Below are 12,632 nucleotides of genomic sequence, written 5' to 3' on the forward strand. Positions count from 1 at the left end.
GTCTTTGTGTATATATTTGCAGGCATGCTTTTTTGTAGCATTTGATTTCAGTACATAGTGCCAAATATGTACTATTTTGATAAGCAGCTTCAAAAGATATTTCTGTTATTGAAGTAATTGGTGTTTACAAGACATTATATTTGTACACTCAGGAAAGTTTTAGGTGGTCATAAAATAGATTGAGTTTCTCTATAAACTTAAGATATCTGTAGACTGGACATTCTAAGGTTTTCACAATTTTTATGCATGAGTTTTTCCTGGTACCATGTTTTGTTATATGTCTAAATCTGTTTCTTTTTCAGAGATTGGAATGGGACTAACAGGCTTTGGAGTGTTTTTCCTTTTCTTTGGAATGATACTCTTCTTTGACAAAGCTCTTTTGGCTATTGGAAATGTAAGTGCTTTCTGTTTAGTTTTAGATTCTGCACTGTTTAGAATGAAGTATATGATAAATTAAAAATAAAACATTTTATCAATTTGAAACTGGATCACAAAAAATACTGTGGCAGTTTGGTATAAAGGAAGAGTTATGCTCAGGGATAAAAGTGAATCATTTTTCCTGATTAAAGTTATAACAGTTCACATGACTTTAAATGTCGTACCTCCAGGTCAGGCCTGCAGTATATTGGTCAGACAAGATGCAGCTTCTTCCACAGTTGTTATGCTGCTGCAAGTATGACTTTTAGATTGGCTGTGATTACTAACACTTTCTTTTTTGTGATCTTCTAAGATAACTGTCAAACTTAAGAATACATTTGGGTAAGAATAGTGTTCTGTATATGGTAGCAAATTTAGCTTTGCTGTGCTTTATAAAGGAAGAAGGGAGTATGAATTGCTGATAGTTCGGGTTTAGAAGATCCAGTCACTCTTCATTGTTGAGAGATTTAATATCTTTCATTTTTACCAAACCAAAATTTTCACTTAAGCATAGAAAATAAATCCTAGTTCTGGTACACAAAATTCCTAATCCAAAGCAAATAGAAAATGACAGGGTCTTTTCTGAATGTGATAATCTCTGTGTCTCTGCTGTTTCAGCTTTGCCAGCCAGCCAAGAGCACAGCCTGGTAGAAGTTTGCATCCTCTTTTTCTGATGCCTTAGTCTGTGGTCAAAACTGATCAGTTTCATTCTGTGGCAGCAGAGTCAAATACTGAGATTCACTGAAGGAAGATAAAAAATGTGTATTTGAATTCGGGTACATTAGTTGAAGCATTATTCTGAACTGTCAAAGTGTATAGTGGAAGAGTAAAAAATATTGCTTATTTTTTCTTTCTCCAGTGTAAGGTGGAAATACAAGATGCTGTTTAGGGAAAATGATGAAAATATAGGTAGGAAGAAACAATGACAGGTAATGTGGTAAGCAAAGATTATGCAAGAAAAGTTACTGTATCCTTACAGAAACTTAAAAAAAGATATATCAGAAAGGGGAAGAGGTGGTAAGAAAGTGGTTTATTAAATAACATATGAAACTTAAATTTTATCCATAATCTTGAGTAAAATTTGAGATACTCCCCACTTCTCAGCAAAAATGTTACCTAGGTGTATGCTGACAACTGAAATAATTGCAAGTCCTGTTGATAAAAGACACTAAAAGTAGCACTAACTAGTAGCTCTAACAGGGACTAGTGTGAGTGTTCAGACTACTGGAACTAGTAAACTATACAGGAGAGGAAAAAAAAATGAAGATAACTGATAATGCCCTTCAACTGTGTTCACCTTTTGGTTTTGCACTGTTCAGTAGATTAGTACAAGCTGTTGAATATGTCTGTGGTATGGAACAGAAGTGCTTCTGTAACATGTCTGTTCTCAGTCTTCATGAACCTTTGTTGTCAGTGGTGATAAGCTTCAGCACTGCTTGTGGATAATGATTGTACTTATGTTATAGGGCAGATATAACTGTTGTCACCAGGTCTTTTGACATGATTGTGTTTGTCGGAGACCACAAACGTAGACTCTCTTCATGCAACTGAGAGAAGAATTCTGAATATTAGCTAGAAATGCTTTAAGATTGACTTTACAAAAGAAGATCACTCATAAATTCTTCTTGAGCATCTCTTTTGGTATTAAGACAAGTTGTGCAAGAAATGCAATTAATTTTGAAGAATATGTGTGTATATATGTTTACATCCTAAACTTAGAAACGTAATGAGCCATTTCCTTTTTTGGTTGTTTTTTGTATTTTCTAGGTTTTGTTTGTGGCTGGCTTATCTTTTGTTATTGGTTTAGAAAGAACATTTAGATTCTTCTTTCAAAAACACAAAATGAAAGCAACAGGCTTTTTCCTGGGTGGTGTGCTCATTGTTCTCATTGGTTGGCCTTTAATAGGAATGATCCTTGAAATTTATGGGTTCTTCCTATTATTCAGGTAAGTCTTTCAAAATACCTTTCTGTATTGGTGTATGTAGGAATAAATATATGACAGGATTGCAACCGTTTTTGTTTTGTTGTGGTTTTTTTCTTTTTTAACGATGCATCTGACTGAAGTGAGACACACACAATTATTAGTTTACTCTGGTTTAAATCTAGAATGTCTTTCCCTTCTAGTCTTTAAGATGCTGCTACTAGTTTCCCATGAGAGGTTTAGTCTTTTGCCATACTTTCACATGCTCAGGTTGCATTCACTAGAGAAGGCTATTATGAGACAGTATCTCTTGTTGTACTCTGAGCTGCTTTTGGAGCCTTGTTCAGATTACAGGCATCCAAGGTTATGACTAACAGTATTATCCTTCCTGTACTGACTATTCCTTATTTTTGGCTTAACACTTGTTTTAATCTGTTACAAGTGGTTTGTGGGCCCTGCATCATAATTTACTGGACCTCTGAAATTATGCAGTCTCAAAAAAATAAAAAGTCCAGGAAAAAAATTGCTCGTATTGATATTACCCAGCAAATCGTTCTTACCAGTGCAATGAAGAGGATGATGACTCGTGAAACTTCACTGTTTCATTGTGGCTGAAGTCTCATTACACATTAATACTTTTTCTGTGCAGGGAATATATAGCTGAACAAGAGATAACTCAGAATGCCACCACCAGCTGAATTGCTGCAATTGACTGCAAACAGCTGAGATAGATACTGCCAAAGAAAACTTGTTTTCCTGCTTCACAGACCAAGTAGACGGTGCAGGGGAGCTACACCATAGCGGCTGTGCTAGGCAACACCCTGGCACATGATTCAAATATCTGACTTTACATGATCTGTGAAATAAGTGAATATACAACTCTGTCATGTTTAATTTTCTTTAGTTAATGTAGAGATATGGTACCATATATGGTATCAAAGGGGATTACTCAGAACTAACTTCAATTGTTTTTACACTGAGTATTACAAGAATGTATTTCCTATAACGTAAAATGAAACTATCTCTAAATATGTATGGCAATTTTGAGAAATGAGTTGGGAGCATGAGTACTGTGGACTAAATAGGGTATTCTTTCTTTAGTTGGGGTTGGTTTTATTTTTTTCTTTTTTTGAAGAGCTGACTGAGAGTTGCCTGGTATGAAGAAAATTAAGTCCATTTAAAAATAAGGTGTTTGTTTCCTGGTTTTCTCCTTTCTCTTCTGAATGTATCTTGATATATTTGGTACAATTAATGTGCTGTTAACAAGCTACAAGATTTTGTGTAATCTTGGTTTACAAAAATCTCCTATTTCTTCATTTTACGGCAATATAAGAATAGTTTAATTATAAAAACTAATACAACCTTCTGATATTTTGCCTAAAGGGGGTTCTTTCCTGTGGTGGTTGGCTTTATTAGAAGAGTTCCAGTTCTTGGCTATCTCTTGAATTTACCTGGTATAAGCTCGGTAAGTGTTCGGTACTTCATGCAAATTTGAACCTTCTACTGGTTTGTTTTTTGTTTTTTTTTCTTCCATTGTTATAGCAGTAGTAGAAATGGATCAGAAATAAAGCAAATGTTAACTTTAGCACAGTGACTTTGAGTATATTCCTCTACTAGTTCTTGCACAATGCAGATCGCATTAATTCCCCGTGAGAGACTTGTAGATGTAAAAGGGACAAAAGGACACCTTTGGAGAAGCTGCCCCCACTTATGCATTGTGAAGTGGGAAGAGCCCTGGACTGCCATTCAGAGTGCTGGGGCTCTGCCTCCTGCTTCATTGTTGGCCCTAGGAGACCAGATAGGTGAATAATGCCACTGTTCTGTGCTGCTTCTCCTGGCTGTACGATGAGGAGGCCACTGTTCTTTGTCAGATAACATTTGGATATGTTCATGAGAAGTGGCCTGTAAAAGCAAACAGTGTAGGTCAATGTTAAGTTACAGTTTGTGTGGCGAATCCAGAAACTCATGATACATAATCATTCGTTTGGATATATTTATCAAGGCCCACTGCACCAGGCTCTGTCTTGCTATTTACTAAGATTTATATTTTTTCAAATGCAGTTTTCCATTTTCTTACCCAAATAGCCAGGGATCTGAAGACAATTAACAGGTGGCAGAAAGGCTGTTCGGTCAACTACTTTTACTGTGCTAATTTCAGTATGTGTTTTAACACAACATTTTTTAAAGCATTTTTAACCCTAGTTTTGAATGCAACAGTTTTAATAGCTACTACTAAAAAATTAAGGGGGGGTATAACTTAGATGTATACAGACTGTTTTTTAAAAATTAGTGTTCAAGATCATCTGTTCCAATCTTACAATTAGGCCAAGTTCTGGCTCATAATTCATGATCAATTGAATGTTTCATTTGTCAATTGATCTTGCTTAGTCATATTTAATTTGATCATAATGGGGTTAAATCTTGTTTTTAAAAGATAATTGTTAATGTTTTATTCAAAGCCTACGTAGGCTCAGAAGAGAATCCACAGTAATGGTCAGTTGAAATATCTTACTTGGTCTACTAATGCATGTGTGGCTGATACTGTATTGTTTTGTTTTAATCATTAAGCTAGCAGTGTTATCTGCATTCTTCTATTTCCTTTTTCATTCTGTTGCATCTTCATGTTGCACTGTTAATGTCTATATGAGAAAAACATGTCATGCAGAAACACAATTGCAATGTAAGATTTTTAATTTTCACAAAGTTCAGTCATGAGACCTTGGTGAGTACTATTTGACTCTCATTTTCAGTCGCATACTAACCGTGCAAGTAGCAAGTAATATTGGGAGTAACTTCACTGCCCATATGTCATACAGCTTAAAACCTTTTTGTCTTCTTTTCTACAGCTTGTAGATAAAGTTGGAGAAAGCAACAACATGGTATAATGACAAGAGGGCAGAAGACTGATTCTAAACTTACCGTATTATTTATAAAATCCTTTTGAAGAATACTCAGCACAAAGATTAAGTTGTGTACAAAGGAAAAGCTTGTTACATTCTTTACATAACAGTTTAATTTAAAATGTATAGTCAACAATATACATTAGAAAAGAAGCTCAGCAAGTATGCTTCTAGGAAAGTAACTCCAGAGTTCAGGAAGCAAACTGAAGAGGTGAAAGTCATGGAATAACCCATGTTACAACTGTTCAAGACTCTTTCTGTTGGTTTTGAAAAACATGCTAGAGGCAGTGAACCCTTGTGGAATTAACGGTGCCTGTACTTTGCCTTCTTATTTTGAAGGTGCAGTAGAGCAAACAGGTGTACATTTTTATGGGTGATCCAAACTTATCCAACCCTCTGCTTGCTATCCTCAGCAAAAAAAAAAAAAAAAACCAAACGGAAAACTTCTTGTGTGACAAGAGATGCGTCTTTGCATGAAGGTTCAGATGACTGTTCATCTTTAAATGTATTATGACAAAAAAAAAAAAAAGGAAGCCCTACATGGTTCGGTTATAAACATTTCTGTAAATATATGGCTGAGATAAAACATTGTTATCTTAATGTTTCAAAGCCAAATGTAAGTTGATTGTATTTGCCTTCCATTTTGGGATATGCAAAAGGTCAATCTTTAACTTCAGTCTTAAATGTTGGTTCTGAACATGTAGAGCTCAACTGGGAACTCTGGAAACTGACTTGCACTCCTTCCAGTTTGTTCTCCTCGAGTCATGTTACATGTGCATCCAGATGAGAATGTAGCCCCTTGTCATTAATGTTTTACTTGGTGAAATATGCTTAATTTAAAAACTGCATTTGGTTAAGGTGCTGACATGAGCCCTGTGAAAATGTATCTATCTTATCAAAAATTGAACTTTTGTTTTTATATAGTTTGAAGCTAAGGTTTCTTTGTTTACTCTGGAACCACAAATTGACTTATTTTTTACAGTAATAAAATGAAAACTTGAAAGTTCTGTGTATGTGAGTCTCTGGGGCGAAGATTGAACTACTGGGGCTAACTAAAGATCAAGTGCCAATCTCCATATGTTTTTTACCTTGTTGCTTGGGCTATCTTCAAATAATTTAAAACTTCTATTGGCCACAGCAACAAATTTGCTCTAACAGAGGTTCTTAGCTAACATGGAATACATGTCCCCTACTAATGCAAGGGCCACAGTTCTGCTTCTGTTGGAATGTTAAACATTGTGCACTTTCAATAGATTTAGTCTATGTAGTTTCTTCACCTAACAAAATGTTATCATTAAGTAAATTGTATTTGTGCAGGCTTTGGGGGTTTCTTTTGTGTTTAACTTTCTTTTCCCTTAAATATAATCCTAAAAGAATTACCAAAATGCAGTGGTAGTATTTCAAGTAGCTATGTAGCCTTAAAGGTGTAATGACTGGGGTTTGTTTTTTGTTTTTTTTAGTTGTAGGTGGTTTTGGTTTTGTTCCACTCCTCCCCCCCACCTTTATTACGCAGTTAAAATTGGTATTTTCTAAAATAACTTTTAAGAATAATCTTCATATACCAACCTTTTTGGAAGTTGCTATGAAGTTTATTTCTATGAGACCTGTTTTATTTTCATGACAACTGTATAAATAGCCACAATCTACTATTCCCAATGTTTAATTTGCTTCCTTTTCAAACAGGCACAAAATTTTTCAGTGAAAAAATGCAATTATACTTACAATGAATAGCATGTGAAAAATCAAGGGGTTTATTTTTTAAATGCAAAATATCTGTATTTGCCTGATGGCATGTGTGTTATAGTTTACAGACAGGACTAAATATGACTTGTGGCTTCTACCTCAAGAGAGAAACCAATTTTAACTGCTCCCGTAGATCTGTTGCGTGTTTTAACGGCTAGAGAATAACACTACAGCAGTTTAGCAAGCTTCTCTTGTTTGCTTTGGTAGAACACTAGTCTGTACTGTGGGAATCAAGAACTGTTTAAAGCAGGCAGCGTTCATCACTTAATGTTAGAAGTCAGCTATCTGAAGATTTTTGTTCTTGTCTTTTGAGAAGTAATGTGATGGGAAAGGTGGATTGCACCACATGACTATGGAGCTCTGACTGAAAGCAAGTTGCTTGGGAAGCTGAAGAACCTCCCTCAACAAGAAAGCTGATGGTATCTTTCAGAGGTGGTGAATGTGTTGCTGTCTGTGATCTTTTAGACCTCTGAAGTGCTGGGGTGTAGGCAGTTCATCTCACTTATATTCATTCTTTTAAATCAAAAGTCAGGTTTTGTCAGATGTGAACTGTTGTGAATAGCATCTGAGGGAACAAAATTGTATGTTGAATTTAGCACAGTCTTTATTATCTCAAGGTAACGTTGTCTTTGAGACAGTTTTGCCAAGATAAATGTGGGTGGCAGCAAAGGTCAAAACAACTTAGCCTTAAAGTGTTTCTGTTGTCGTAAAAATATCTAACAGAAACATGCTTGGAACGTTTCCCCTTTTAATGTAATTTATAATTGCTGCTTTAAAAATCATAAGAAGGATCTTACTCTTGAGCAAATGAATACTGTAAATATCCTTGTCATACCTTGAATAAATGGGTACCTTTTTTTATCATTTGTATTTGTGTCTCTTTATGTGCGTGTTTTAAGAGTGTTTTGACGAATTTTCCTTTCCAAGGGATAGGAAGTGCATGCTGTTACTGCTTGGCTACCTTATGCTGCTCTGACTTTCATAGTGAATAGTGTCTTTGATTAATCTTAAATGGAAATGTTTCCTGTTTTTCTTACAATAAACCTTTCATGTGAACATCCCTCTAGTTATCCAGGTTCCAATTTCAAACTCAAAATATAGAAATTACAGTCACACAGGAAATAGTTGATTTGTAAAATTACCTACTCTCCTTTCTGAGGAGATAACTGTAACTGTAGAAGAAAAAGGGTGCATTTCTAGAATTTACAGTAGATTTTAACCCCTGTGCTTTCAGTTTAGATCATGTATATGAGTGCAACTTTCAATGCTCTAAAAACTTCTTTGACTAAAGTTCCAGCCTCTCAGCTGGCTTTTACCGAAGTTGGTTCTATCCTAAGAATTCCGAAGAATTGGCATTTCCTAATTTAAAAGGAAAAAAATCCCAGCTACATCTAGTTTTATTTGCTAAACTATGAGAGGTATAATGTTAATCTCTGTGGCTAGTTACTTCTACTGAACAATTGCCGTTTATTAACCAGGAATACTTTGACTTTGTTATTGCCCACAATACGGTACCACTGTATTTTAGAGTTGAGTCAAAAACATTGTGAAGAAAGGTATCTTGTCTCTGTGGTAGATGTCAAAGGCAAGGTTTTATTGGATTACTCTAAAATTGTTTCCTCACCAGATTTCAAACTCAGATGCATCTAGTTGTTGCCTTTCTCATTCACTTGATTATCAGGCTGAAAAGCAGGGACGATGTCCATAAACCAAATGAAGTATGTGTGTTTCCTAGCTGTATCTTCAGATGTCACTGCCAGTCTTTAGACTCCTATCTCTGGCTGCATGTCCTGGCTTGCTTTGGCTGTTACTTCTACACTTCCAATTGCCATTACGAGCTCTGACAGCACTAGTGTCAGAGCTGGTAATGGCAGACTATCTTACCCAGCAGAATTTGGCCTTTGTAGACCATTTGTTCTAATTGGTCTTGGCATATTAAAGCATCTTTCAGAAGACTTGGATCTTACGCTCAGTCCAACAAAGAGATTCTGCAGCTGCTGTAATTCCTTGCCAAGCCTAATTTCAGCACAATTACTGCATGCTGAAGCATCCTCAAATATGTATCAATTTACAGGAAAATGACAGAACTGATGTGAAGTTATTTGGTGTGGAATTCATTATCTCAAACTGTTACGGCTGATAATTTGGGATATTGCTCAAGACCTATTTACAGAAATGCATGTATGCGTGTTTTCACTGGTCATTAATGTGCCTAGCTTACCTGCTGAAGTAGCGCATGTCTGGAGGTATACTTGCTGAAAAGCATGTGTGTTGCTGTTTACTTTCTAGCAGGCACCTTTTTTCATTGAAGCTGTAGTACCACTTCTGCTGGGGAGTGTGGTGCATCTCGTAGAGTAACACATAGGGCTCCCCGCGGCCACCGGAGGGAGCCATGAGGAAGGGAAACACGGGAGGACACCGGCGGGGGGCTGCAAAGCCAGGAGAGGGGATGAAATGGTGATACCTCATGTGGCAAAGGCAAAAGATAAAAGATGCTTTGTATTGTCTTCATTTCAATTCAGCCATGCAACAAGCCAGCAGTCTGGGGTCCGATGTGTCTTGAAAATTTCTGGATGGGTTATACTGTTCTTCTGGGGTCCCTTTAAGCTTGATTTAATTTAAACTGGGGAACTGCAGTGTAGCTTTAAAACATGAAGTGAATGTTGAGCTTTCTATAAAAAGCCTTTTATGCCGAAATGTTTCATGTCAGCCAGCCCCTCTCTTAGCTGGCAGGATTTGAGTTGGAATTTAGAGATTGGGAAAGCGGGTTTTCCAAGTGTCACAGCCCAGCTGCCTCACTGCCTCCTTTCCTCTGGGCACCCAAAAGCTCTTCTGGTAACATCAGAGGAATTGAGGTCTCACACTGATTTCCACAATTTAATTCTACTGCTTTGAAATTAAAGGCATTTTTGGACCAAAATATCTTACACCACCCCTCAGAAAAAAATCACATTAGGTCAGTCTTAAAGTATTGATTTAGTTTTCATATTGAAATGAAGCAGTTGGGCAGCAAGTCATCTTCCAGGTGGCCTGGCTGAATGGCTTTTATTATTTAACCATCTAACTTTGCACGTCCAAAGAAGAGCAATGAAGCTGGTGAAGGGTCTGGAGCACAAGTCCTGTGAAGAGTGGCTGAGGGAACTGGGGTTGTTTAGTCTGGAGAAGAGAAAGCTCAAGGGGGGGACCTCATTGCTCTCTACAACTACCTGAAAGGAGGTTGTAGTGAGGTGAGGGTCAGTCTCTCCTGTCAGATAAGAGGCAATAGGACAAGAGGAAATGGCCTCAAATTGCACCAGGGAAGGTTTAGATTGGATATGAAAAAATCTTCACCAAAAGGGTAGTCAGTGGTAGTCAGTCACCAGACGGCTGCTCAGGGAAGTGGCGGAGTCCCCATCCCTGGAGGTATTTAAATGACATGTAGATGTGGCCCTTAGGGACATGGTTTAGTGGTGGACTTGGCAGTGCTGGGTTAATGGTTGGACTCAATGATCTTAACTTTTCTTTCCAACCTGAACGATCGCGTAGTTCTATGATTCTATGAACTTATGTAGAGAATTAACCTCAACTTGCTCAACGTGCCCAGAAGAAAACACAACAGCACAGAATATCAAATGTTGCCCCTTTCTTACTTTCCTGCCATTTTTTAAGCAGGCCTGAGTGGGGCAGAAAGAAGCCGCTTAGTGGTTATGAAATCTTGGGAGTTACCTTGGATGTGAAAACGGGCTGGCAAGGAACCATGGTGCTTCCCTTAAAAGGTGAAGGAGTGGGCTGGTTTTGGTGAGAACTCAGGGCTCAGGCGCCCCGGGTGTTACAGCCTTACATGGAGCCAGCCGGGGGGGAAGCACTGCTGCTGACTCATCCCCTGAGGTGCTGCTGCTGCTGCCGCCACCCGCAGCATCTGGGTGTGCCCCCGTTCCCACCCCTGGTGCACCTGAACTCATTTTGGCTGCCTCTGGAGGGCTTTGCTTCAGAAGCGTGAGTGACACGGGAAGGAAGCCAGCCCCGTTCCGGCAGGGCTGTGAGGTGAGGCAGCTGCGGTGGCCCGGAACCTTCTGGAAGACGCCTGCGGGGCGCTTCGGGAAGACGCCTGCGGGGAGCTGCCCTGTGCCAGCGCTGCCCTGCTCTGCCTGAGGAGGCTGTGAGGAGGAGGAGGAGGATGAAGGAGAGGGGAGAGGTGAGTAGCTCTAGAACAGAAGTCTGACAGAAATGTTGGAAACAAACTGTTCCTGGCTGATTCCTGGAGCGTAATGGTTTTTTTTTTTGCCTCTCAGGGCAGAAATAAGTGACACATTCACAAAATGCTTTTTCCGTGAATGGGTAGAAATGAAAGGGCAGATGTGTCTATTTTATTCCAATTACCCTCACCCATGCAGACATTTTCCTTTCAGCCTCTTTCTTAGTGTTCTCCTGGTTGTCAGGTGTTGTGTTGCTGCTTTTTCCTTTATCTTTGCTCACGAATCCTGTTTTTTAATGTTTCTTTCTGAGAGTGTAATTATACAGCCTGTACTTCCTTGTGAGGATGCCAGGTTAAATGCTTCCTGCCTTTTAGCACCTGCAACAATTGCTTCCTACTCCCGTGGTTTTTATCTGGGTTTTTAAATCCACATGACTCAATCCATTTTACATCAGAGCCCACACACAGCAGACTTGGCATGTTTAAGGAGGTGAAAAAATGCCATGAGGATGGAAATGAACACCAGGAGAAGGTGCTGCCAAAAAAAAAGAAAAAGATCTTGCTATTTTGCTTCTCTGAAAATTACGTCCACTGAAACCTTACATCTCACTCGAGCCCTTCCGGCAGGTAACATGTGCCTGTGACTACAAGAGAGGTCACTGTGCCACCTTTGTTTCTAGAAAGAATCCTAACTGTTCTCCTTTTCCAAAATGAAGACTAGTAGTTGCAACCATCCCTTTCTGTGTATAAAGCTCATTATTTCAGCTTCTTCCATCATTCTGTTGTAGCCCAAAATGACTAGACTTTAAATGACCCATCCTTCTCTGAAATAAAAACAATTTAAAAAAAATAACTTACCCTAACATTTTATGCTTATATGAACACCTATATACATATAATATTTACATAACAGTTACCTGTGTGGTTTTTTTCCTGTTAGGAAATTTCTACAACACCAACCTGATTTCTCATCCAAAGGTTTTTTTCTTTCCCTCACTTTAAAACTTTCTACAATTGTATTTCCAGTTCCGCAAGGCACTTATATGGAAATCATGTCCTGAAATTGCCTTCTTAATTATTGTGAAGAATTTTAGTTTTGTGACTGAGATCAGTCACAGGGTTTCCCTGAAGAATATTTTGGGTGAAAGTTGATGTTTCCTTATTTTAAATATTTGTGCCAATGCACTTTCATGTAGTTGTAGAAACTAACAGAGATTGGGTTTTAGTACAGAAGCTAAGTAGAAAGTATTTCAGAAAGATCAAAACACAGCATTCTGATATTTTTGAAGAGGTACTCTCTTTTGGATAATTTTTTAACTTTGGAGCACATTACAAAAGGGCTTTGAAAATTTTGAAACTGAAGCACAGATTTTGTCAAAATCATAGAATCACAGACTGGTTTGGGTTGGAAGGGACCTTAAAAGAGCATCCAGTTCCAACCCCCTGCCATGGGCAGGGCCCACTTCCACCTGACCC

General features: G+C 38.1%; 1 protein-coding gene across 1 annotated transcript; it reads left to right on the forward strand.

Moving 5' to 3' along the window:
• Positions 1-308: 308 nt before the first annotated feature.
• GOLT1B (golgi transport 1B) lies at positions 309-5,902 on the forward strand. Its single transcript, XM_010015629.1, has 4 exons — positions 309-394; positions 2,185-2,363; positions 3,723-3,804; positions 5,186-5,902. The coding sequence occupies exons 1-4, from the start codon at positions 311-313 to the stop codon at positions 5,222-5,224; spliced, it is 384 nt and encodes a 127-aa protein (XP_010013931.1). The 5' UTR covers positions 309-310; the 3' UTR covers positions 5,225-5,902.
• Positions 5,903-12,632: the final 6,730 nt, after the last annotated feature.

Source organism: Nestor notabilis, unplaced genomic scaffold (assembly GCF_000696875.1).
Source record: "Nestor notabilis isolate BGI_N333 unplaced genomic scaffold, ASM69687v1 scaffold11960, whole genome shotgun sequence".
In the NCBI taxonomy this organism is placed as follows: domain Eukaryota; kingdom Metazoa; phylum Chordata; class Aves; order Psittaciformes; family Psittacidae; genus Nestor; species Nestor notabilis.

Excerpts from the sequence above, each read along its gene's own strand:
- GOLT1B (XM_010015629.1), top strand. The coding sequence starts at position 311 with ATGGGACTAACAGGCTTTGGAGTGTTTTTCCTTTTCTTTGGAATGATA. Across the intron at positions 395-2,184 it reads CTCTTTTGGCTATTGGAAAT|GTTTTGTTTGTGGCTGGCTT; the intron begins GTAAGTGCTTTC and ends TGTATTTTCTAG. Across the intron at positions 2,364-3,722 it reads GGGTTCTTCCTATTATTCAG|GGGGTTCTTTCCTGTGGTGG; the intron begins GTAAGTCTTTCA and ends TTTTGCCTAAAG.